This window comes from Pangasianodon hypophthalmus, chromosome 2 (genome assembly GCF_027358585.1).
Source record: "Pangasianodon hypophthalmus isolate fPanHyp1 chromosome 2, fPanHyp1.pri, whole genome shotgun sequence".
NCBI classification, from domain to species: domain Eukaryota; kingdom Metazoa; phylum Chordata; class Actinopteri; order Siluriformes; family Pangasiidae; genus Pangasianodon; species Pangasianodon hypophthalmus.
This window is the reverse complement of record NC_069711.1, coordinates 11390042-11415413: the sequence shown is the minus strand read 5'-3', so window position 1 is coordinate 11415413 and position 25372 is coordinate 11390042. Positions and strand designations below refer to the sequence as shown.

At 38.5% G+C, this 25372-nt stretch overlaps 1 protein-coding gene across 1 annotated transcript in view; it reads left to right on the top strand.

The window, feature by feature from the left end:
• The first annotated feature begins 1093 nt into the window (after window positions 1–1093).
• kif5ab (kinesin family member 5A, b) overlaps window positions 1094–25372 on the top strand; it is a 42959-nt gene continuing 18680 nt past the window's right edge. Inside the window, exons 1-16 of the mRNA XM_026922188.3 lie at window positions 1094–1676; window positions 11605–11692; window positions 15047–15120; window positions 15200–15304; window positions 15464–15512; window positions 16183–16238; window positions 16926–17013; window positions 17204–17328; window positions 21455–21559; window positions 21711–21859; window positions 22056–22204; window positions 22921–23081; window positions 24215–24283; window positions 24439–24645; window positions 24752–24898; window positions 25104–25292. Coding sequence (XP_026777989.2) covers window positions 1548–1676; window positions 11605–11692; window positions 15047–15120; window positions 15200–15304; window positions 15464–15512; window positions 16183–16238; window positions 16926–17013; window positions 17204–17328; window positions 21455–21559; window positions 21711–21859; window positions 22056–22204; window positions 22921–23081; window positions 24215–24283; window positions 24439–24645; window positions 24752–24898; window positions 25104–25292 — 1890 coding nt within the window. The 5' untranslated portion in view covers window positions 1094–1547. The remainder of the gene's footprint in view (window positions 1677–11604; window positions 11693–15046; window positions 15121–15199; window positions 15305–15463; window positions 15513–16182; window positions 16239–16925; window positions 17014–17203; window positions 17329–21454; window positions 21560–21710; window positions 21860–22055; window positions 22205–22920; window positions 23082–24214; window positions 24284–24438; window positions 24646–24751; window positions 24899–25103; window positions 25293–25372) is intronic.

Sequence of the window (25372 nt, the reverse complement as noted above, 5' to 3'; positions counted from 1 at the left end):
TTTTTCACTTGCTCTAAATGGGTGTTCAACCAAGTTCCCAAAATGGTCTCGTATAATCATGAATAAAGAATAGCTGGAATACTGAGTAGATTAATTCACATGCAAATAACTTAATCCATTCATACAGAAAAGAGCTAAAGTCAACAATCAAAACAACAGGCACTGCATGTGAGGAGACCTCTTCAAGTGTGCATGTTTTTATATCTATCTATCTATCTATCTATCTATCTATCTATCTATATAAGAAATGCTGTAGAGCAAAGATGCCTTCAAAAATAATGAAATTAAATGTTTCTACATTAAAAAAATACTATAAATAGCAGTAAACAGTAATAAATGAAACAAAGTCAATATTTGGTGTGACGATCCTTCGCTTTAAAAAGAAATTAGCAGTCTCAGGTACGATTTGTGCAGTTTTATAAGGAAATGAGCTGTAAGTGTTACTGAGAACCAGCCACAGTTCTTCTGGAGACTTTGACTGTCGCAGTTGCTTCTTATTTTTGCCTTCATTATGTTTTTTTGTGTGAAAAGTGGTCTCTTATGTAGCTAATATGAAAGTGGACTAGCTAAGATAAAATGTTCCTTGGGGTGAATGACTTGGGGAGAGTGTGTTCCCGGGATAGGCTGTGGACCCTGACAAGAAAAAAGAGGTTAGTGAAGATGATCCAATGAATGAACATTTCAAAAGTAGCCCTGTTACGCAGGAAAACCGCGGACCTGGCAACAGTGGAACTCATCAGTCTCGCGAGAACACCATCCCAGCGACAAACGCGAGCTCAGTCTGAAATGGATCCCCATCACTCTCCACCTATGTATTAAATAAGTGGTTCTATGCCATATTTTGCTCACCATAGCAGATGTTGTCTATATAATTAATCTGTTGTTAGACGAAAATGTAGTCCTCTATATTTTAGTATCTATATATATGTAGGCAATAATAGGCCTATTAAGTGTCTGAAGGGATTGGCTAGGCTATGAGCTTTTTATTGCGTTTGTTATAATTGGTCTGGCTGTAATTGTGTAGTCAGCTGTATGTAAGTTGTTATCTATTTTTTCATGTGAGATCAGTGGTCCTGATGCGAGCATCACTTCATTGTCACAGCATCAGAACACAAGCCACGCCCCCTTGCTATTCTCAAGCTGTGCCGAGCACGCAGCATCATACTGCACACCTGCCTCCTCCGCTTGCGCATGGAGTAGGCACAAGAGCAAAACTGTCAGGACATCCCAACATCCTAAAACATTTCCGTCATCTTATGAGAAACAAAATCAGTTTGGCTTATAGGTCTTCTGGCTGCAGAATCTTTTCGGCTTTGCGTAGAGACGCATTCTCTGTTTTGGATACTGCACGGCTCAGGGGAAGGTGCGAAACTGCGCATCTGTCATTCAGCCAACTCAAAGGGTTCCTGAGTGTTTCGACTATTTAATCCCAGCAGTCTACTAACCTGCTTTAAGAGCAGTATCTGCGATCTGTTTTACGCGCCTGGTAACGCACGGGAACCGTCACAAGAAAGCGATCGGCTTTAAAACACTTTCCACATCACACAATGGCTGAAGCCGGCGCAGAATGCAACATCAGGGTGCTGTGCCGTTTTCGCCCTTTGAACCAGTATGAAATCCTTCGTGGAGACAAATTTCTCCCCGTATTTCAGGGGGATGACACTGTCATCATGGGGGTAAGTTGCGTTCATATCATTTTGCTCTGTGGATTTTTAAAAAATTTCATTTAGAGAGTGACGCAGAGTCTCACACCTCTCCATAATATCTTTCCTAAGAAGTTACTAACAATCCGTAATAAAACTATGAATCCGTGAAAAACACTGTGTAACTGCCTATCATTTAACTGTTAGTGTACAGATATGTTGACTGGTATGTTGCCAGGTTTTCTTTAGAGAATTGCTTAAGATCTGTTTATTGGGGATTTATGACTTGTTTAAACCAGGCCATGTTAAATTAGGACACCAACAAATCATGCCTTAAGGCTGAACAGACTAGAAATACTCAACCAGCCAGTTTTTCCTAAACACAAATGCGACATAAGAATATTGTATAAGGATGTACAGGGATGCATTGATTTGGCTCCCTGGCACAAAATGTGTGGAAAGGATTTGTGTGTGTGTGTGTGTGTGTACCCTGGGCAGCTGATAAATTCACCCTGGGAATACAAACATGCACATACTATGTACAGAGCACTAGTTTTTGGTCATAGAGTTCGACATAAATATGTCCAGGCACTGTTAATGAGTCCTACCACAGTACTTTCACACACACAAAGACACATGTCATGCTTCAAAGTCACAGAAATTCACTAAAGAGATTGTGGTATCCTGTGACAACATTCAGCTTAATAATAAACACTAAATACACACAATGTAGGTATTGCAAAATTTTGGCTAAAGAGGCAAACTGTGAAAACAGCTGCTAGTTGCTCCCTTTAGAGTTCATGCACGCGCGCACACACACACACACACACACACACACACACACACACACACACACACACACACACATTATTGATCACTGTGTGTAAGGGGGCAGCAGAGTGAGACTGAGGGACTCACACAGCAACCAGAGTGTGGTTAGTAGTAATGGGCTCTTAATAGTTGTGTAAAATTGAATCAGTGCACTGTGGGGTATTCAAAACTGTATTCTGGAACATTATAATTAGTAATAATCATTGATAATAATCATATTCACTAACATTTATTCATTTTTTGGCCAAAGGCTATTTTTAAACACTTACTCCAGACTACCGTTGATATGCAACTACTATATACAGTCAGGTCTGGAAGTATTTGGACAATGACAGAGTTTTTGTGATTTTGCCTTTATACACCACCACAATGGATTTGAAATAAAACAATCAAGATGTAATCGAAGTGTAGACTTTCAGCTTTATTTTAAGAGGTTCCACAAAAATATGGCATTTACCATTTAGGAATTACAGCCATTTTATGCAAAGTACTTCCATTTTCAGGGGCTCAACGGTATTTGGACAATTGACTGACAAGAAGTTAATTGACCAGGTGCGGTCCATTCCTCATTACTTCAAGACAAATGAAGCAGATAAAAGGTCTGGAGTTGATATCAGGTATTGAGTTGGCATTTGGCAGCTGTTCGAATGGAGCTAGCAATATGAAGTCCAAGGAGATCTCAATGCAAGTGAAGGAGGCCATCATTAGGCTGAAAAGACAACATAAATCTATAAGAAAGATAGCAAAAACCTTAGGTGTGCTATCTTTAACCTTAGGTGTGCTATCTTTAACCATAAACCAAATCAACAGTTGGGTACATTCTTAAAAAGAAAGAAAGCACTGGTGAGCTCAACAACATCGAAAGGCCTAGAAGACCACGGAAGACAACTAAAGTGGATGATCGCAGAATCCTTTCCTTGGTGAAGAAAAACCCCTTCACAACATCAACAGAAGACATGAATACTCTGGAGAAGGTAGGCGTATCATTGTCAAAATATACAATCAAGAGACGCCTTCATGAATGTAAATACAGAGAGTTTACAACAAGGTGCAAACCAATGGTAACATTCAAGAACAGGAAAGCCAGATTAGACTTTGCCAGAAAACATCTAAAAAAGCCTCCCATGTTCTGGAATAAGATTCTTTGGACTGATGAAACCAAGATTAACTTGTACCAGAATGATGGGAAGAGAAAAGTATGGTGAAAGAAAGAAAGAGCTCATGATCCAAAGTATACCACATCATGTGTCAAACATGGTGGAGGAAGTGTTATGGCATGGGCATGTATGGCTGCCAATGGAACGGGCTCACTGGTGTTTATTGATGATGTGACTGCTGACAGAAGCAGCAAGATGAATTCTGAGGTGTATAGGGCTATAGTCTCTGCTCACATTCAGCCAAATGCTACAAAACTGATAGGTTGCCGCTTCACAGTGCAGGTGGATAATGACCCTAAACATACTGCAAAAGCAACTCAAAACTTTTTGAAGGCAAAGAAATGGAATATTCTTCAATGGCCAAGCCATTCTCCTGATCTCAACCCAAAAGAGCATGCTTTTCATTTACTGAAGACAAGACTGAAGGCAGAAAGACACACGAACAAGCAGCAACTGAAGGTGGCTGCAGTGAAGGCCTGGCAAAGCATCTCCAGGGAGACAGTGATTGACTGCAATGGATTTTCATCCAAGTATTAAAATTATGGTTATATTTACAATTATGTCACTTTGTCCAAATACCTCTGAGCCCCTGAAAATGGAGGTACTTTGTTGAAAATGGCTGTAATTCCTAAATGGTAAATGCCGTATTTTTGTGGAACCTCTTAAAATAAGGCTGAAAGTCTACATTTCGATCACATCTTGAATAATTTATAATAATTGAATAATTCATAAAGGAGCATAATCAAATAGAATAATGGGGCCAGAGATTTGCACTCCTGATTTTAATTAATTTTTCTCTTTTCCTTGCTTCTATCTATTTCTTAAATGCAACTACATGATTTGTGGTAAATGCTAAATAAATTCTCTTAACAAGGGGAGAAAGAATACGGCTGTCTGATTAGATTAAGTCTAGTTCCATGAGACTGTGTAGAGCGTGGAAAACACTCAATACTAAGCAAAAATAAATAATATGCCAATAATAAAAATAAAGCATCCAAATAAATTCTACTTTCTGTATTTCTCTGATTATAGTAAGTCACACTGGTCCACACTGGTTGTTTTCTGATCAGTTCTGCATCATATAATTGGATTTAAATATGTACACAAATAATCTAATCTTAGATCAGTTCTTTTACAGTGCTAGCTGAGATGTTTTTCTAGCCATGTTTTGTTCTGTGGGGGGAATTAGGCTGAACGAGTTTTCTGTTTTTTTCTTACAGCAAAGAGAAGGTGTCAGTCCCAGTGGGGCATGGGTTTTCTCAGCCTTCTCCATCCTCTCCTTCTTATAAACATGTTGGTGTGTGAGTCACAGCAAGAATGAATCAGTTGGGCATGACGCTGAGCATATGTGACTGGTGTATTCACCCATCTGTCTACCCATCCTTCCATCCATCAACCCTATTCTTCATTTTCTCTCTCTTCCTTTCTGTCTTTCCCCTAATTATATTAAGAAAGCATCCTCAGATTGATGTGCTCCTGGCAAAGAGGCTTAAATAAAATGAAGAGAACAAATAGAGAACAGCAACACTTTACAGTTTCATTCTTTTTTTCTTATCTGTCTTTTTCTCACCTTCTGTCTTATTAATTATAAATTAATACAGACAATGAAACTATTCTGGCTTTAACCAGCAGGAAATACATACATACATACATACATACATACATACTGTCTCCTCCAAGAATTTTGGAATGGCAAGTCCAATTCTTTTGTTTTTGCTATGCATTTACAACAACAGTTTGGTGATGTGAGGGGTCACCGGCTTGATGCAGTTATTGCAGGCAAGTTATATGCAACCAAATATTAAGTGTTATATAAGACACCATAGACACCATAGACTCCATAGATCGGACTTGTTTATCCAGCACATCCCACAGATGCTTGATCGGCTTGAGATCTGGGGAATTTGGAGATCATATCAACACCTTGAACTCTCTGTCATGTTCCTCAAACCATTCTTGAACAATTTTTGTAGTGTGGCAGGGCGTATTATCCTGCTGGAAAGAGGCCACTGCCATTAGCGAATACCATTGTCACTGGGTTAACCAGTCATCCATCCCTGGACCACTTTTGGTAGGTACTTTGGTAGGTACCCCTTTTGGTAGGCATACTGGGAACACCCCACAAGACCTGCAGTTTTGGAGATGCTCTGACCAAGTTGTCTAACCATCACAATTTGGCCCTTGTCAAAGTCGCTCAGATACTTACGCTTGCTCATTTTTCCTGCTTCCAGCACATCAGCTTTGAGAACTGACTATTCAATTGCTGCCTAATATATCCCACCCCCTGACAGGTGCCATTGTAACAAGATCAATGTTATTCATGTCACCTGTCAGTGGTTTTAATGTTATGGCTGATCAGTGTATATGCATACATACATACATACATACATACTAGGGGTGTAACTGAATATAATAACATTATTCCGATTGAACAGATAATGTGTCCTAAATGAATACAAATACAGATCCCAAAGTTTCTCCTTCACTGGAGCTAAGGGACCCAAACCTGTTCCAGGATACAATGCCCCTGCAAGCTCCATGAAGACATGATTTGCCAAGGTTGGAGTGGAAGAGTTCTAGTGTCCTGTACAGAGCCCTGACCTCAACCCCACTGAACATCTTTGGGATGAACTGGTACACTGACTGCGTCACAGGCCTTCTCATCCGACATCAGTGCCTAGCCTCACTACTGCTCCAAAATCTAGTGCAAAGTCTTCCCAGAAGAGTGGAGGTTATTATAACAGAAAGAGATACTAAATCTGAAACTGAATGTTCAAAAACCATGTATGGGAGTGATGGTCAGGTGTACAACAAACCCAAAACTAAATGAAATCTTATAAAATATTATTAGATGGCTAATGTTGTCAACTGCATAAAACAGTAACTTGATTTGGGAAATACATTGCTGTTTTGAAACAGTTAATTTCCTTAGTCAAGCACATTAGAAAGAAGATTTAGATAGAAATTTACACAGGACATTAGTACAGGAGTTGAATAAATTTATGTTATGTAAAAAATACCCAAATAAATTTTCCAGTGTTTCCTGGTCATAGTAACAGGGTTTACCCCTTATTAAAAAAAAAACTTCCTGTTTAAATGTGAATATGAAAACATATAAGAATATTTTGAGCACTAAAGAGATACAGATACAAATAGAGATAATGGCATTGCATTACACCCTGATACGTACACACAAAGGAAGGAAGGAATTGTATTGCAGTGTGTACACAATATCCACTGAACAATAGAACTGTTATCAGTAGAAAAATGGGAGCAGTGCATCATGCGTGTCTCACAGCACTGAGAAGGAGCAGCAGCAGCCTGGTCTCTGATGTGATGGAAATGAATAAATCTAATCACACGAGATCTTTAATAAAACAGAGGCAGACAGAAGGAGATATTTACAAAAAAATCATTTTAAAAAGAGTATTATGTTCTGAGGATGTGAATCAGGGACAATATGAGAAAGAGGCTTTATTCATGTTTCAGACAGAATGCTGCCTTCCTGGGATTATATTACTCTTAGGAAAAAGGTTCTTCAGTGAGTCTTTAAGGGTACATTGGATGATTTAGCCTCCTGAAAGGTTTTATTTGGAACTCTTTCTGATAGGGAAACACTATTGCAGCATGGTCCAGTCTAAGCCACACACACTGGACATTTGTGCATTCGGGCACTGCAAAAAATGTGCCTGATTAATGATGAGCTGTGGCCAGTAGAACAAGGCAAACAATTTTGTATTTCATGTCAGCATGGTGGCACAGCAGGTTGTGTTGCTGCCTCACAGGTGCAGGGTCTATGGGTCAATCCTGAGCTTGTGCAGACTTTTCATGTTCTTTTGATGAATTGGCGACTCTAAATTGCACCAATGTGTATATTCATACTGCCCTGTCCCATTCAGGGTGTATTCCTGACTCGTGCCCAGTGTTCACTTGATAAACTCTGGATCCACTGTGACCCTGACCAGGATAAAGGTGAATGGGTGAATGAATGATATCTACTATATGAAGATATTATATGACATCATAACCTTTAAAACTGGCTGTGCATTGCATAATAAGATTACTGGTTGCTTATTAGGTATATGTATTATGTTATGTAGATTTAAAGATAAGCATATTTGCTAGTCAGTGTCCTTAATATATTTTTTTAAATGAACAATAAGTATTTGTGTATTATTTGTATATACATGTTCATTCTCTTATGATTAAGAAGTAACTAGACACACATTTCAGCATAAGTTTAACCAGTAAATTGTCACGTTATTGTTACAAGCAAACAAAACTTTCATGGTCTTCTCGTGGGAAAGGACTTGCTCCCACTTTGATTGTACCCACTGTTCACTGCGGTTTATTATCCTACAATCTCAGGTGGTTTGTGTGTGTACAAGAGGATGTACACTGTATTGTTCCCAAACCTGCTTATGGAGTACCCCTGTCCCGCATATTGTAATGTTTTTTTAAAATTATATTATACAAACTAATCCTCCAGGCTGATTTGTTTACATTTATTGTGTTTCCATAATTATGGAAAAAGTGGTCCACAGTTAAGAAGTCAGGTGCTGCAACTAGTTTGTGATCCATTGCTTATATTCATAGAAATGGACTGCTCTTTCTAGATTAAGGTCAAACCCTCAGACTCGCAGTCTGGGTTTAATATTTAATAAAGCAGCATGGTCTAATTATGTAGAGAGATAACCCACATGTTTTTTGTACCGGTAAGAGGTAACAGGAAATAATCTTGGTGTATTCCTGCTTGGAGCTAGTTCTGCTCAAGAAGGGCATAGGTATGATTTATATCTTGGTGGGGACCATATGCCCCTTTATTTCTTACCTTTTCATATGTCCATGGAAGGTCCTCACAAATATAGTAACAGTGTGTAACAGAGTGTGTATGCATGTGTGTGTTTCTGTGTGTGCTTTCCCTTGAGAGTTTGACTGGTATATTTGGATTAGCATGACTCTCAGTATGCCCTGATACTCTCTAACACATTATGTCTGGTATATATAGCCAGGTTTCCCTGGTTCATTTATCTGTAAATATCCTCTGTTTTAACTACAGAAGCTGGCCGTGCAGTGGGGATGTGTCTGTCATGGGTTGTTATGTTTACAGAGAAAGAGCTTAGCTGTGATGCTGTTTCTGTAGTGGGGGCTCAATGCTTTCCCTGTGGAGAAGGAAGTAGAGGGACTAATTAATGAGCATGAAACAGATGATGAAAGGAGTGTGTGTGTGTGTGTGTTGTGTGTTTGACCTTATAAGTAATATAAGTATTGAGGTTTCAATTAATAGAAGTTGAATAACACAGTTAGAGCTTAGTTTTGATTAAAATACCAGACAGAACTGTATAAGTCATAAAGTCAGTACAGACAGATGACACAGTGGATAGTGTTTCTGCCTCACGGCTCCAGGGTCCCTAGTTCTATCTTGAGCTTGAGTTCATCATGGTTTCCTGAGGGTTGTCCTGGCAGGCATGTGGCCTGACAGGCATGATTGGCTACACTACATCGCTTGTAGCCTTGAATGAATGTATGAATGTATATGTGAACGGTGCCCTGCAAAGCACTGGCATCCCATCGGGTGTGAATTCTTCTGCCTTGCTGCTGGTGTTCCTGGGATGGGCTCCAGATCCACCATGAGCCTGACCAGAACAAAAATAGGTTACTGAAGATGAATGAAAATGGATGAATGTATTTATCTGTGTACATGTTTGTATGTTTTTTTTTTGTTTTGTAAATACGGCAGTAATAGTGCGCATTGTTTTACTCCTTCTGCATCTGTAACTATATGCTCACATCCGCCAATGCTGCCCTAATTAGTATAAAAAGAAGGAGCTTCCTGTCTCAAGTCAAGTCAAGTGGAGTTTATTGTCATTTCAGCCATATACAAGTACACAGTGAAACGAAACAACGTTTCTCCAGGACCAAGGTGCTACATAAGACAACACAGAACAACACAGAACTACGGGGACTACATAAATTACATAAATTAAACGTAAAGTGCACAAGTGCAAACATGTGCAGACAGCACAGGACAGAACAGACAGTACATAACTACGACGCCGACCAGTACACAGTCCTGTTGAAAGTGATAAAGTGACTGTCTTGTCCCGACCTAGAAATTAAACATGTAAAATGTGTTGCCTTCTATTAATAATGATGACAATCATTGTTTACTTTATTTTGCACTTCAACGTAACTATCACAGTGCTAAGTCCCAGATTGTAATCTCACAGCTGTATATGTGCAGCTCAGATGCAGATAGACACAAAGTAGCCTGCTAACTCTAAATAGCTATCTAAAGAACACCACAGAGAACAAACTGTAACTATAACTTCTGGTTGCTTGAGACATGTGTATATTTATTACCTGATCTGTGTTCTCTGTGTTTTTATTATATAATACATGGATTTTGTTGTTCAACAGGCCAATAAACACATAAAGGCAAGCAGATACCCCAATGATTCAGTTTCATGTAATATCACTGAGTTTGAAATACAAAAATAAAGAGAAAATCCTCCTGCTATCATAAGTCTAGCTGAACAACTTCACAAATGAGTAATTCCACAATGGAGATATACTAGATGACCATCATTGACTAGCTTCCCACCAGATTAGAGAAGAAATAAATTCATTACCTGTTCAGCAAGGGAAAAAACTCTACTGAACCCATTTTCCTCCAATAGTATTATATCTGACATAGTGCTGACTGTGAATTACTATTATAGGATTTTCACGGTGACTCACAGCAGCGCAGGAACATTATGAAGTATTTTTGTCCCCTGACTCAATAATGTCTTCATTTATTTATTTATTTACTTAAATTCACTGTAAAAATGACTGTGTAAATTTTTACTGGCAGCAGAGTTGCAAAGTAGTTACAATAATTAATATTTACAGCATTCATACTATAATATCTGTTTACAGTTATGGCATGCTGTACTGTATTTTAAAGTAGGCCTATTGCGCAAAATGGTATTTTTTAATGAACTAGTTGTGTAATGCAATGCCATTACCTGTATCAATATCTGTTTAGTGCTCCAACTATTCAGATCTACACTCACCATCCACTTTATTAGGAACACCTGTACACCGGCACATTCATATAGTTATCTAATCAGCCAGTCATGTGGCAGCAGTGCAATGCATAACATCATGCAGATACAGATCAAGCGCTTCAGTTGATGTTCATATCAATGAAGAAAATGTGTGAACTCTGTGACCTTGATCATGGCATACATGTTGGTACCAGAATGGCTGGTTTGGGTATTTCAGAAACTGATGATCTCCTGGATTTTCACACACAACAGTCTCTAGAGTTTACACAGAATGGTGTGAAAAACAAAAAAACACCCTGTGTGTGCCTTGTTGATGAGAGAGAGATCAGAGGAGAATGACCAGACTGGTCTGAGCTAAAGCAAGTTCATAGTAACTCAAATACACAGTCTTTACAACCGTGGTGAGCAGAAAAGCATCTCAGAACACACAACACATCAGTCCTTGGGGTGGATGGGCTACAGCAGCAGAAGACCACATTGGGTTCCACTCCTGTCAGCCAAACTGGACAGTTGAAGAATTTTTCCAGTCTTCAACTGTCTAGTTTGGGTGAGTCTCTGCTCATGATACCCTCAGATTCTGGAACCTGATGTGGTCTTCTGCTGTTGTAGCCCATCCACCTCAGGGTTCAATGTGTTGTGTGTTCTGAGATGCTTTTCTGCTTATCGCAGGTGTAAAGACAATGATCCAGCTTCTGGCTTTTGCAAACAAAGATTTCTTTAATATAAGCTATTCAAAAGCTGGCTATGAATACAGATTGTTATTCTGATTATTGGAAATCGCTGTCACATGCTAAATTTCTGTAAACCTATTTTACTTATTCATTGTTTTTTTCTTCCCTCTCTTTCTCCTCTGTTCAGTCACCAGTTCCTGCATCACTCGGTTGTAATTTTTGGATTGTAACACTTGTGTGTTTCTTGCAGGGGAAGTCTTTCGTATTTGACCGAGTCTTTCCCACCAATACCACCCAAGAGCAGGTCTACAACAGCTGTGCCAAACAAATTGTTAAAGGTGAGAGTGTGTATAATCACTGTGTACATTTTATACAGGTAACATCTGTCTTAGGATGCATAGTGTAAATATGGGCATGTCTGGCCATGACACAATTGTTAGAGTTGATTTAATGGAGGCGTGGCCTCCAGTGAAATCTATTGTTGCTATTTAATTTCATTTCACACCTGATTACCATCTGTAACTTAACCTAAAGTATCTTTTATGTATTATGGATTGCACATAATGTAACTGCATATTCTGTATAGGACAGTGTGCCAAACCCAGTTGGTCTTTGACTGGTTTTTAACATAGGTATGTTTTGGAATAAATAAATAAGATACTGTAAATAATTTGAGCAATAATTTTGTTAGCTATAGATACGTGATATCATATCTAATAAAGTCTGCTCATTCATAATATGCTTGTAGGCTTTCATGTAATGTTTAAAATCTCAATTATTAAATGAATAATGCTGGTACTAAGCAGCGTGATGGCAGGTAGTATTGCAGCTTCACAGCTCCAAGGTTCCTAGGTTGATCCCAAGCTCGGGTTAGTGACTGTGTAGAGTTTCTGAGCATGTGTCTACCATAGGCTTCCTTTAGGTTCTCTGCTTTTCTCCCACTGTCAAAAACATGCCAGTAGGTAGGTCGGCTATGCTAAATTGCCCCAAGGTATCTGTGAATGTGTCTGTCATGCCCAGTGTTCCTGGTATAGGCTACGGATTCACCTTCACCCTGACAAAGACAGAGTTTTAACTGAAAGTGAATAAGTAATTCTGGTACTGAAATATTGAACAGCAGTCCGCTAGCTGTTAAGTACTTATAACTGCAATAAAGTTCATTCAAAAATATTATATGGCCTCTTGTGATTTATTGCCCAATTAAAACATAAAATCAAAATTAGACTCTGCTTTCAGTGTTGCAGACAATGAGAAATGTCAGCAAGCTTTCCATTTCTGTTAATCCAGGGGGGCTTTACTTGAAGGTAATTTGAGGAGTTTAAAATGAAAACCGTTTAATGAATCCCAGAGGCTTGGGATGTCTGGATCTGCATGTTTTATAAACTGTTGTACTTACTGCACTGCAGTGAATAAGAGGCAAAACAGCTTCAAAGCGAGGGTAAGGGAAAGAAAGAGCACAGTCTTTGGATAAAGAGAATTTAAGTCAATTTGAGTGGGTATGTGTGTGCATATTAACCATCTGGCTAGTGGAGATAAGTATTGGTATTGGTTTGCTTCCCCGTTTCTCAATTGTATCCTCTTTGATTGTTCCCTTTTTGTCTGCTGTTCAATTTGTCTCCACTCTCCTACACTGTGACAAGCTTGTTATGCTTAAAACCCAGCTCTCCCTCCCCTTCTCTCTCTCTCTCTCTCACACGCACACACACACACACACACACACAGTCACACTGCACTGCACATTCACAACAGCAGAGAAAACAGCTCTTTCATCAGCCAAAATGGTTTCTCATTTGGATACGAGTAAATTGTTTATAGAAGATTAGATTAATGTATAGTATGTTTTAAAAATATGTATTTATTTTTTTCACCTGACATTACAAAGCATACATATAACATAAATTTTTAACTTAAATGCCACTGGAGCACAGAAAGAAACAAAATTATCCATAATTTGCATGAGTTACTACCATACATTATATAATACATTTAAAATAATCTACTAGCTGTGGTCTTTTATATATACAATTGAGGCCAAATGTTTACATACAGCTAGGCTAAAGACATTCAATCTTAGTTTTTCCATTAGACTCAGTTCCTTTCTGTCCTTGATACCACGGGAAAATCTAGCAAAAAAAAAAAAAAAAAAAAAATTATGGACCTCCACAGGTCCAGTTCCTGCTTAGGAGTAATTTCCAAACAACTGAAGGTACCATCAGCATCAGTACAAACAATTGTATGCAAATATAAAAATCTTGGGACAACAAAGACACTGCATCATCCAGTAAGGAAGCACAAACTTCCAGGGATGAACACTCTTTATGTACCAAAGTATGTACATCCACCATTAAGAGAGTTCTACATCACCATTGCCTGAAATGCTGTCATGCAAAGAAGAAGCCCTTACTCCAAGACCAGCATAAAAACGTCAGACTGAATTTTGCAGTTGATCACCAGCTCTCTGGTCAGATGAAACAAAAATTGAACTGTTTGGCCATAGTGATCAGCACTATGTATTGAGGAAAAAGGGTGAAACTTTTAATTTGAAGAACACTACCCTAACTGTGAAGCATGGGGGTGGCAGCACCATGTTATGGGGGTGTGCAGTGGTGCACTTCAGAAAATAGATGGCATCATGAGGAAGGAGGATTATCTAGAAATACTGAAGCAAAACCTCAAGACCTTGGTCATAACTGGGTCTTCCAGAAGGACAGTGATCCTAAACATACCTCCAAAATTGTAACATATTGGCTTCAGGACAACAAAGTGAAAGTTTTGGCGCGACCATCAAAAAGTCCAAAATTTTTGGACTGAACTGAAAAAGCATGTCCAAGCAAGGAGACCCACAAACCTGACTCTCTTACACCAGTTCTATCAGAAGGAATGAAAAAAATTTCAGTAAAGTATTGTGAGTAGCTTGTGCAAGGCTACCTAAAGCATTTGACTCAAGTTCAAGCAGTTGAAAGGCAATGCCACCAAATACTAGCAAAGTGTATGCAAACATTTGATCCACTGAAAATCTGATATAGTAAATTAAAGGTGAAATAAATCTATCTCTTAGCTATTACTTTGAAATGACCCCTTACGGAAATAAAGTAGATTCCCTAACTGACTTAACACAGGAAATTTATGGCAACATATTGTTAAAAATTGAGTTTGAATGTCTTTAGCCTAGGTGTATGTATAATATTTGCCTCAGTTGTAAATGCCATGACATTGTACACTATGTATGTACTGTATTTACTGCAATATCTTCCAAGAAAACTTTTCATATTCTATAAAACTATTTATTATTGATTCTAAAAGACACATTAGAAAATCCACAGGAATATGTGCCATTATTATTTTATGCCATCCACTTAAGAAGTATATATTTTTTTCTGGGACAGAAGGTTAAAACATTATTGATTTTTCTTTTGTGCCTGTCAGCAGTACATTCACTAGGCAGACCTACGACCAGAGAAAGATTCTGAAGCTTTACCTCTACTATTTCTTCAGCAAATTTTAATAGCAAATACTTAAAAGTACTTGGTATGTGAATGTTAGTTTTATTTAGGAAAATATTAATTAATATTAATTAACAGTTTATACTAAAGTACTTAGACATATTTTAAGTATAAACACAAAGAAATAACTTTAAAACTGAAAAATACAAGTAAAATCTGTATATTTTTGCACTTTCTCCCTCACTTCAGATGTGCTGGATGGATACAATGGTACCATCTTTGCATACGGACAAACATCCTCTGGCAAAACCCACACCATGGAGGTAAAAGACAGCCAGTTTTATAAACATATTTATTAGATTTTAGCTTTCACCTTGGCTGAGGTCTCTCTTTTTTAATCAGGGAAAGCTCCATGATCCCGACAACATGGGCATTATTCCGAGGATCACTGATGACATCTTCAACTATATCTTTGCCATGGATGAAAACTTGGAATTTCACATCAAGGCAACAATAACATTGACCATTTTGAATATTTCTAAATAAAGTTCATGATTTAGCTATAAAAAATGTACTCTGTGGCATTATTAACAATTCTACATACAGTATTGATCTAAAGCTATTCATGCATCCCTCAAAACCTTTCCTTTCTTTTCTTTTATACAGGTTTCCTATTTTGAAATCTACATGGATAAAATTCGGGACCTGCTTGATGGTGAGAAAGAAACAGATTAAACATAAACATCAGTAAAATTATAATTTACCTTAAGCCAAACCGTGTGAGAAAGAAATAAAAAAAGAAAGAGACTGAGAGAGAGAGCATGAGAGAGACAGAGAGAGATAGAGAGAGTGTGTGTGTGTGTGTGTGAGAGAGAGAGAGAGAGAGAGAGAGAGAAAGGGGCGGGGGGAAAGGAGGGAAAAATTGCTATTATAGTGATGAGATGATATGATGTGCTGTGACAGAATGCAGTCACTGATTGGAATTCTGGTTGAACATTTGGATCTTTATCACACAGACACCTAGACAGCAAGGCAGGCTTATCTTCATTTGCAGTCTATCTTTCCTGACTCATGCAAAACACATTTCCACTGGAGTTTGATCATTTTTTTGTGTGTGAAAATTACACAGTTTGTGTAGATTTATGTCTGCTATATATTAAATATTAACAGTTGAGAAAGGGCTGTGAGAATGTATTCTGCTACTCTGTAGCCTAATTATTTTTCTGCCTGATCTTGTTTATGTTTGTTTATTGAAAGCGAATCTCTATTCCCTTTCTGACCTATTCCATTTTCTTTCCATCTATTTTACTTTACATCATGTGGTCTTTGTATTTTATTATATATTCTGTGAATATCTCTCTCTAACCCCTCTCTCCCTCTCTTAGTGAGTAAGACCAACCTGTCAGTACATGAAGACAAGAACAGGGTCCCATATGTCAAGGTAAGATAGAGTACAGTGAGAGCTGAAAAGCTGCATGTTCATGTTTGATTGAAGGCAACTGTAGTAAAAATCTTGTGCTGGGTTGAGTCAGATAAACACCAGGGCCAAAATACTGGCATTGCCCTTGGCTTACCTTTAAAAATGAACCTACATTTTACAATTATCTACCAATACTTGTTTAAACTAGGTAGTGTATGAGATCTGGCAGAGCAAAAACAGACATGCCAGGAAGATCAGAGGATATGCAACAGGTGTCTAGAGCATATCTATACCATATTCAGAAGGAAACTTTTTAATCACATCTAAACTTTTGAACTGATATCTGTAGATATGTAGATTTTTGTTACTTGTGACAAAAACAACAAAGGAATATTTGTGAAAGCTAGCTGACTAAATTTTGTTCTAAGGGTATACAGGCTTTTGCACTTGACTCTATGGCACATAGAGGTTTATACCCACACAAATGTGAATCCAGTACAACCCTGGTCAGTGTAGAGGAACTAGGGTAGATAAAATACACAAATGTAGTTTGAACTGTGATAGATACACATAGGAAAGAATCTCCACAGCTCTTACTTGCATTGTACTGGCTAAAATTCTGAGTGACATAAACGTGTATCACTGCTGTATCACACAAAAGTAAGGCTTACTCATATCACTGTTTGTGTGTATGTGTGTGTGAGACAGGGTTGTACAGAACGCTTTGTCTCCAGTCCTGAGGAAGTGATGGATGTAATTGATGAAGGGAAATCTAACCGCCATGTAGCTGTTACCAGTGAGTTTTCCACTTTAACAAACTTTCAATGAAGTATAACTATAGTATTAAAAGGTTTTGTCTGCCATTAAATCTTAACCTAGATAGAACCTTATAATATTAACGTTATGAATTGTTAGTCTCATATAATGTAGTTTTTCTCATCAGTTCAATTTTAGCTTTCAGTAACTTTAGCCATTTGCTGCTTCAGATATGAATGAACACAGCTCCAGAAGTCATAGCATCTTCCTCATAAATATCAAACAAGAGCATGTGGAGACAGAGCAGAAACTCTCTGGCAAGCTCTACCTGGTGGACTTAGCTGGAAGTGAAAAGGTGAGACCAGAGTTTGTGTTTATATCTGTGTTTGAGTCAGAGCCGAGTGCTACTAGCTTTATTTTATTAGTTTATTAGACTAGTTTATTAGACTAATTTTTACTAGAAAAATTAAAATATACTTGTAAGTCCTGAACCTTCTTAATCTCCTTACATATTACTGGAAGATTAATTGGTAAGTAAATATTGTATGTGGCACACAGGTTTTTTTGTATGTTGTATGAGACTTGGCTCCAAGATAACACCAAGCAAAACACACATAATAAATTAGAACTGGCTGTAGCTGTGGCACTTTGGGTTGCATTACTGCCTCACAACTCCAGGGTCCTGGGCTCGATCCGGACCAGGTTACTGTCTGTGGGGAGTTTGTGTGATTTGTGTTCATGTGGGTTTCCTTTGGGTTTGCTGGTTTTCTTCCATTGTCCACAAACACGCAGATAGGTGGATTGGCTAAATTACCATGAGGTGGATGAATGCATGAGTGGTGTGTCCCATCCTGGGTGAATTCTCCCACCTTTTGCCCAGTGTTCCCAGGATATGCTCCGAATTCTCCATGACCCTGACCCGGATAAAGCAGTTACTGGATGTATGGTCTCAAATGAATACTGGATGTATGATCTTAAATGAAAAGTGAAACTTGTGGCAATCATACTATCAAAATCAAGACCACATAAAACAGTCTAGTAATGTTTAAAAAAAAAACATTTCCAAAAAGTCAGCAAAAGAAAATGCGAAGAAGTCTGTGTTTCCATCAACTAAGTTCACGCGAAAATCCAGAAGATAAAAGTGATCCTTCAGATAGAAGAAATCCTTCAGAACTAGTGGAGGCTGTATGTTGTAATCTTGCCAGACAATAACAGACAGCAATCATAAATAGTGCCAGTACTGTAAGTGCCAAGTGCTCAAAGACAAGCTGTTGCTTCATGTGTTTTGTTTATGTCTCAGACAGAAGGAGGTGATCATTTAATGGCCCCAGGAACAGATAGACCAGCCAATGGCAACGCCATTTTTGCAATGCAAACTTGCCTTCTCATTTTTTGTCAATTGAACCAGTGATTTCCCATGCTCCCTTGATATGGCTCCCATAGCTTGGGGTGCTGCCTGTACGATATTATTTATAGATAGATATAGACATAGATATAATTTCCTTGAGTGCCAAGAGCAAATAGAGCATGGTATTAACAATATAACTTACACTGACAAGCATATCATACATTTTTCACAGCAAAGTGTCTGATTTTACCACTAGCTAGGCCAATGGTGTCTCTGCTGCGGCATTGATTTCAGTCCTATGGTTTCCGCAACTGCCATTGTGGCCACTACAACCTGGCATACTCATATACAAGGTTGAAGCTTCTTTGCCCTTTCAAACACATAAAAGAGTTCCTTTATGAAACTGGTCCACTGTAGAATATAACAGCCACTCACTTGTGCTACTATACCAGATTATGGATCACACATATTCAGTCAGTAGCATTAAATGATCAGCTTTACTTTTGTCAAGGCAGCCTTTATGTCGGCTTGCAGCACATTAACTGCTATTGTACCATATTTTGGGGTCACATTCTAACTTTCCAAATGCTCCAGTGGTAGGCTATGTGCACTCTCCTCCAAGGTAGGCCTCAGTTTTAGAGAATGAAATCCAGCCACTGAAAGTACCTCAGGGTCTGTCTCTGCATGCAGTTGAGCTGTAATAAGCTATGCCGAGCTCTGCATTTTCTGCAGTCTTTGGCTCATGTCTTCTGCCAGCTCCTCGACTCTGTGTTCTAGTACAATAAGGATGCTCCTTTTCTCTTCTCCACAGAGCTGATCAGCTGAATCCTCTGTCAGCTGCTGTTCTTACTTTGATCGTGCTACAGAGAAGCACGCCTTCCTTTTTCTAGGTTCTGCTTGTACTTACGTTGGTGGCCGTTTCACCTCCTGGAGAGTCGGCTGAATAGGCAGCAGTTCTTCCATAGCCTGCAATGTGTGCTTCCCATGTCACAATTGACATTATTCTGCAATTAGGGCTGGGCTATGTAAGTGGGTGTCAAAGATGCTCTGGTCCCAAGCAATTTGAGGATTGATCATGTCTATCTTCCAACTCCATTGTGGCTTGGCAGAACAAACAACTTGCCACTGTGCCCTTAAAGGGACATTGAAGAGTTGGAAAAGGTTATAAGTTCAACAATTCACAAGAAGTTAGACTTTATGAACTTATGATGAACTCCACATTACTGTATGCCAACACAAAAATAGGACATGTTTGCTCTTTGAGTCAGTGGCAAGTATTAATAAATCCATACTAAAGTTACCATCAGCCAAGGTGCATGTAACCCTCTCCTTGATGGTGCAGATTTTACCAAAACAATTTTACCATAAAGATTTTTGAAGGCTTCTTAGCATCTTGTATCCACTCCTTTGACTTTCTTAGCAAGATAAGAATGTGATGTGAATATCATTTCACTGACAAGGAATAAAATATCAAAAGCAACATTTTTGTTACCAGTATAGAGCTAATATGTAGCTTGAGCCTGTACCATACAGTCATGGGGAAAAGACAGTACACCATCCTTCAGTTCTATGATTTTATTTATCAGGACCTAAATAACAATTGTGTAGGCCTCATCAACTTCTATAAACAAAGAAATAACCTCAGGTGACAACAACAACTACAAAAAGAACAGATTTCAATATGTAGTCATTTTGTCCAAAAAAGGAAACCAACATTCAGAAACCAGATGGGAATAAATAAGTACACCGCACAATTTAGTAACATGTGGAACCACCTTTAGCAACAATAACTTGAAGTAAATGTTTTCTGTAGGAGTTTATTAGTCTCTCACATTGTTTTGGAGAAATGTTGCCCCATTCTTCATTACAATATTGCTTCAGTTCATTGATGTTTGACAGCAGTCGTTTAAGCTCTCTTAAGATCCTGACACAGCATCTCAATGGGGTTGAGGTCTGGACTTTGACTTGGCCATTCCAACATCTTGATGTTTTTCTTCTTTAGTCATTCAGATATCGATTTGCTGGTGTGCTTGGGATTATTGTCCTGTTGCATGACCCAATTTTGGCCCAGCTTAAGCTGCTGGTCAGATGGCCTCATGTTTGTCTCAAGAATATTCTGGTATAAAGTGGTATTCATCATTGTCTCAATGACTGCAAGTTTCCCAGGTCCTGTGGCTGCAAAACATGACACTGTGCATGATGACCAAACATCTCCACCTTGGTCTCATCAGTCTAAAGAGTTTTAGTTGTTTTGTTGTTTGTTCAGATACAGTTTTGCAAACCTAGGTCATGCTGATATAATTTTTTTTGGAGAGAACAGGCTTTTTCCTAGCCACCCATTCATGAAAGCCATATTTGTTCAGACTTTTTTTGATTTTTTGGTCATGAACATAAACATTTAATGTGATTACAGAGGCCTGTAGGTCACATGATGTAGCTCTTGATGTAGCTTTTTCTTTATATCTCTGGGCATTAAACTGTCTGACCTTGGACTGAATCTGCTGGGATGCCCACTCCTGGGAAGATTGGCAACTGTCTTGAAGGCTCTCCATGTGTAAATAATCCTTCTCTCTGTAGAATGGTGAATTTCAAATCGTTTGGAGATGGCCTTATAACCCTTCCCAGATTGATGAGCAGCATCAGTTGCTTCTCTGAGAAAAGAAGTCTTTTCTTCTTGGCATGATGTAGAAACACACCTGAGTGCTCCAGAACAGAAAACTGCCAAAGGCTGTTCTTTTATAGAAGTATTCACACTTCTTGATGATTAACTAACCTTGTGTATTTCATTAGTAACACCTGGCCGCTAATTACTCTCTTAATTATCGAGGAAGTAGGAAAGTTGTTCTTATTTTTTCCCACCTGGTTTCTGAATGTTGTTTTACTTTTTGGGAAAAAATGACTACATATTGTAATCTGTTGTGTGATTTTGTTGTCACCTGGGGTTATTTGTTTGTTTATAGAAGTCTGTGAGGTCCACAGTATTGTTATTTAGGCCCTGATAAATAAAAACATAGAATTGTACTTTCTTTTTCACATGACTGTATTTAAGCTAGATAGAACTACATATAGAAGCACATGCCCATATACAAATTCATCTTATCCCTCTCGCTTTCTCTCTCTCTCTCTCTCCAAGGTGAGCAAGACAGGTGCAGAAGGGTCTGTCCTGGATGAGGCCAAAAATATCAACAAATCTCTTTCTGCACTGGGCAATGTGATATCAGCTCTGGCTGAGGGAACGGTGAGCTCAGCAATTAAAACAATAAATAAATCAAAATATCCATGTTCAGCACATTGCAGCCTTTACCACTGTGGGCATACACAAAATATTCTAAACTCTATAATGATTCACAGGTTTTAAAACATGCTTGTTTTGATCTTTCTGTCTGTAGAAGACCCACGTACCTTACCGAGACAGTAAGATGACCCGAATTCTCCAGGACTCATTAGGTGGAAACTGCAGAACCACCATGTTTATCTGCTGTTCACCTTCCTCTTACAATGAAGCTGAGACCAAATCTACACTCATGTTTGGACAACGGTAACATGGAGTACAAAAAAAAGGGACTCAATTCCATTAATATTATATATATAATACTATACATACTATATAGTCATACAGACTATAGTTTAGTTCTGTTAGGCTCAAGTTCTCTTATTTTAAACCATGACCCTAATTAGTGGGTAGTTTTTAATGTCAGCATACAAACACTCTTTGCCCCACCCACCTTTCTTAGTGCTAAAACCATAAGGAACTCAGCATCAGTGAATCTGGAGCTGACGGCAGATCAGTACAGGAGGAAGTACGAGAAGGAGAAGGAAAAGAACAAGAGTCTGAAGGAAAGCATCCTGAGACTGGAGGCTGAACTTAAGCGCTGGCGTAATGGTAAGGCCTTTAGAAAGAATACTTGTCACTGAAGCAGGATGCATGTTAGCCTTAAATAGGACTTAGGGCTCAGATGCTCTGTGGTTAGACTGGACATATCCCTTTCTTTTCATTTTGATTACAGATTTTGGTGTTAGCACCAGAGAGAGGGGATAAAGATAAGAGAAAAGAACATATGGTCTCTATTCACTTTCTGGCATTAAAAGAATACCAACAAGGGCTGAACATTGGCTGACTAAGGCTGTTTGAACTTGAATTGAGGATATAACTTTATATCTAACTGTCATTACATGGTTACCTATTTTCTTTTTCCTCTCCTTGCTTTTTCGTAACAATGCAACAGATATATAGTTATAATTTCTAAAACCTACAGCTGATTTCTAAAACCTACAGACAGAATATAGAATTTGGTGGACATTTATGAGGGCAATTACCTGGTCCTCCCAAAAAAATAAATGCATTTATTTATTTATCTATCTATCAATTTGTTTGTTTGTTTGTTTGTTTATTAATTAAAAGAACTGCCAGCAAAATTATGTACTTTTAGTAACCAGTAGGGTAATTGTAAAGGTTAGGGATAGCAGTATGTACCTACTGTAATACATATGTCAGTGGAAGTACAGTACCTCATAAAGATAGTAAAACTAATGTGTGTGTGTGTGTGTGTGTGTGTGTATAGGTAAAATGGCCACAAAATGGTGATATTTCTGTTGTAGGAGAGGCGGTCCCCGAGGTGGAGCAGGACGGTGTTTGTGTTGTGGAGTCTGAGCTTAGTGAAGATGCTGCTTTAGATGACCGAAGCAGTGGTCCATCCTCAGTTCCCCTCACAGTTACAGAGGAGGAGCTATGCAAACTTTACAAACAGCTAGATGACAAGGTAGCTATAGTTTGGACAAATGCAGCTGCTCTGTGAAATCCTTAACAAAATATTTGTGCATTTTCTCACAGGGAATGAAAGAGGATTTGATAGATAATGAACCACCTGTTCAGGGGTCTATATGATCAAGTAGCAGCTAGCTTGAAAAGATGTATAGCCTTTGCCCTCAGAATATGGCAGTTCATAATTATGCGGTGAACAAGACCTGAGAAAAGACATTGTGCCAGTGAACTTAATCCTGACTGCCAGATGTCTGTGATAAGTTCATGTACATGGAATTCTAAAAACAGATGAATTCGCCACCTGTGAGATCCACACTGCCAATAGACATCTTCATGCTCTGACATGGACTTTCCCTGAACCTGCATTCATTCATTCATTCAATTAAAGTAAAGGTATGGAGAACAAGTGAGGTGGGAATTTATCCTGGATGGGACATCAGTCCATCTCAGGATATCATGCTCACACACATTCACACACTCATTCACAACAGTTGTTGGGAAGGTGGGAGGAATCCAGAGGTGAGTTCAGGATTGAACCAGGGCCCCTGGAGCTATGAGATGGCAATGCTACCCTGTCCACCACTGTGCCCCCCTGAACCTGTACTTATCTGACTCAATTTAAAGTAATAAAAAATATAGCTTCCTTTTTTGCCACTCTAGACAACGTCACCTGTTTAAGAATAGTTCTGTTTTCATTCAGTCACATATTTGCTTGAAACTATATGTAAGACATCTAATATACAGTACAATGTCAAATGACGATAACAGATGTAAATAACGCTTTTGTTATTGGTTAAGTATTTATGGTAAATTGACTTTTTTATGGCTGTTTAGTCTGTTATTTGGAGAGGATATCTCACAATGATGATAAACATAGTAACAGTCACACCATCATTGTAGTCTGTTATTACACAGTCTGATAATGAAGTGCTTAGCCAGTGAAATATAATTCACCTATATGTAAGTCACCTATAAGTATTCTGTATTGACACTTTTGTACTCATTTCGATTCTTCTAAATGTAACTTGGTAAGGAATTTGGCATTGATTCTATTTTTTTTGTTGTTGTTTTAAATATATGCTAACTAATACCTAACTTTCATTTTTGCCTCTGCCTTTTTCCTGATCACAGGATGATGAGATTAACTTGCAGAGTCAACTGGTGGAAAAACTGAAGGAGCAGATGCTGGATCAGGAGGAGGTGAAGAATTTTGGTGTCTGTGATCTCTGTTCTCATTCAATGTTCTCTGGTTTTCTTCCCCTCAATCTTTTAATTTCTTTAAATATGCTATTTTTAAATGTGCTATTTTTAAATATCTATTATGAATATTTGTGCGTAATTGTGTTTGTATGTAGGTTTTGGCATCATCACGTGCGGACAGCGAGCGGGTCCAGTGTGAGCTGGGCCACCTTCAGGCTGAGAGTGAGAGTGCTAAAGCAGAAGTTAAGGAGGTTTTGCAGGCTTTGGAGGAACTGGCACTTAGCTATGACCAGAAGAGTCATGAGGCCCAAAACAAGAGTATGGAGAACAAACTGCTCACTCAAGAGCTTGCCCAGAAAATGGTGAACCCTGTCTTTCTTACTGTTTAAACTACCGTTTGATGAATATCCTTTGTAGAAACTTTAATTCATTTTATTTTAACATGGCTAGGGATAATTTATGCTTCAGACAGATTTGATGTGCTTGGAGACTGAATTCTCGCAGCTGCAGGAAGTGAACAATCAGCAGAGGAAACGCATCACTGAGGTTCTAAATACCCTGCTGAAGGATTTGAGTGACTTCAGCATCATCTTGGGCAGTGGTGAAATCAGACTGGTATGTGTATGCATGCATGATTTAGGCACACGGCGGTGTCACCTTATGTATACATTTAGTGATTTTCTTACTCAGTCTCTGTTTAATTTGAGTCTTTCATATTAATTTGTTAACTGCCCACATTAACAACTCTTTTTGCACACATTCCATCCTTTACTTTCATTCACTGCTTTTCTCCCACTGTATCTTTTTACTGTCTCCATAGCCACACGATCTCTCTGGTGTGTTAGAGGGAGAGTATGCTGTGGTGTGCGTTTACATTAGTAAGGTAAAGTCAGAGCTGAAGTCCCTAGTAAACCGCTGCAGGCAGCTAGAGAACTTGCAGACAGACAGCCAACGCAAAATGGAGGAGACTGGGAGAGAACTGTCGTCTTGCCAACTGCTCATATCACAGGTGAGAAAACATAAATGCACACTCACACCCACAATGTCAAAACACTGTCTGTAACGTTCACTGTGTTTTTCGCATACATG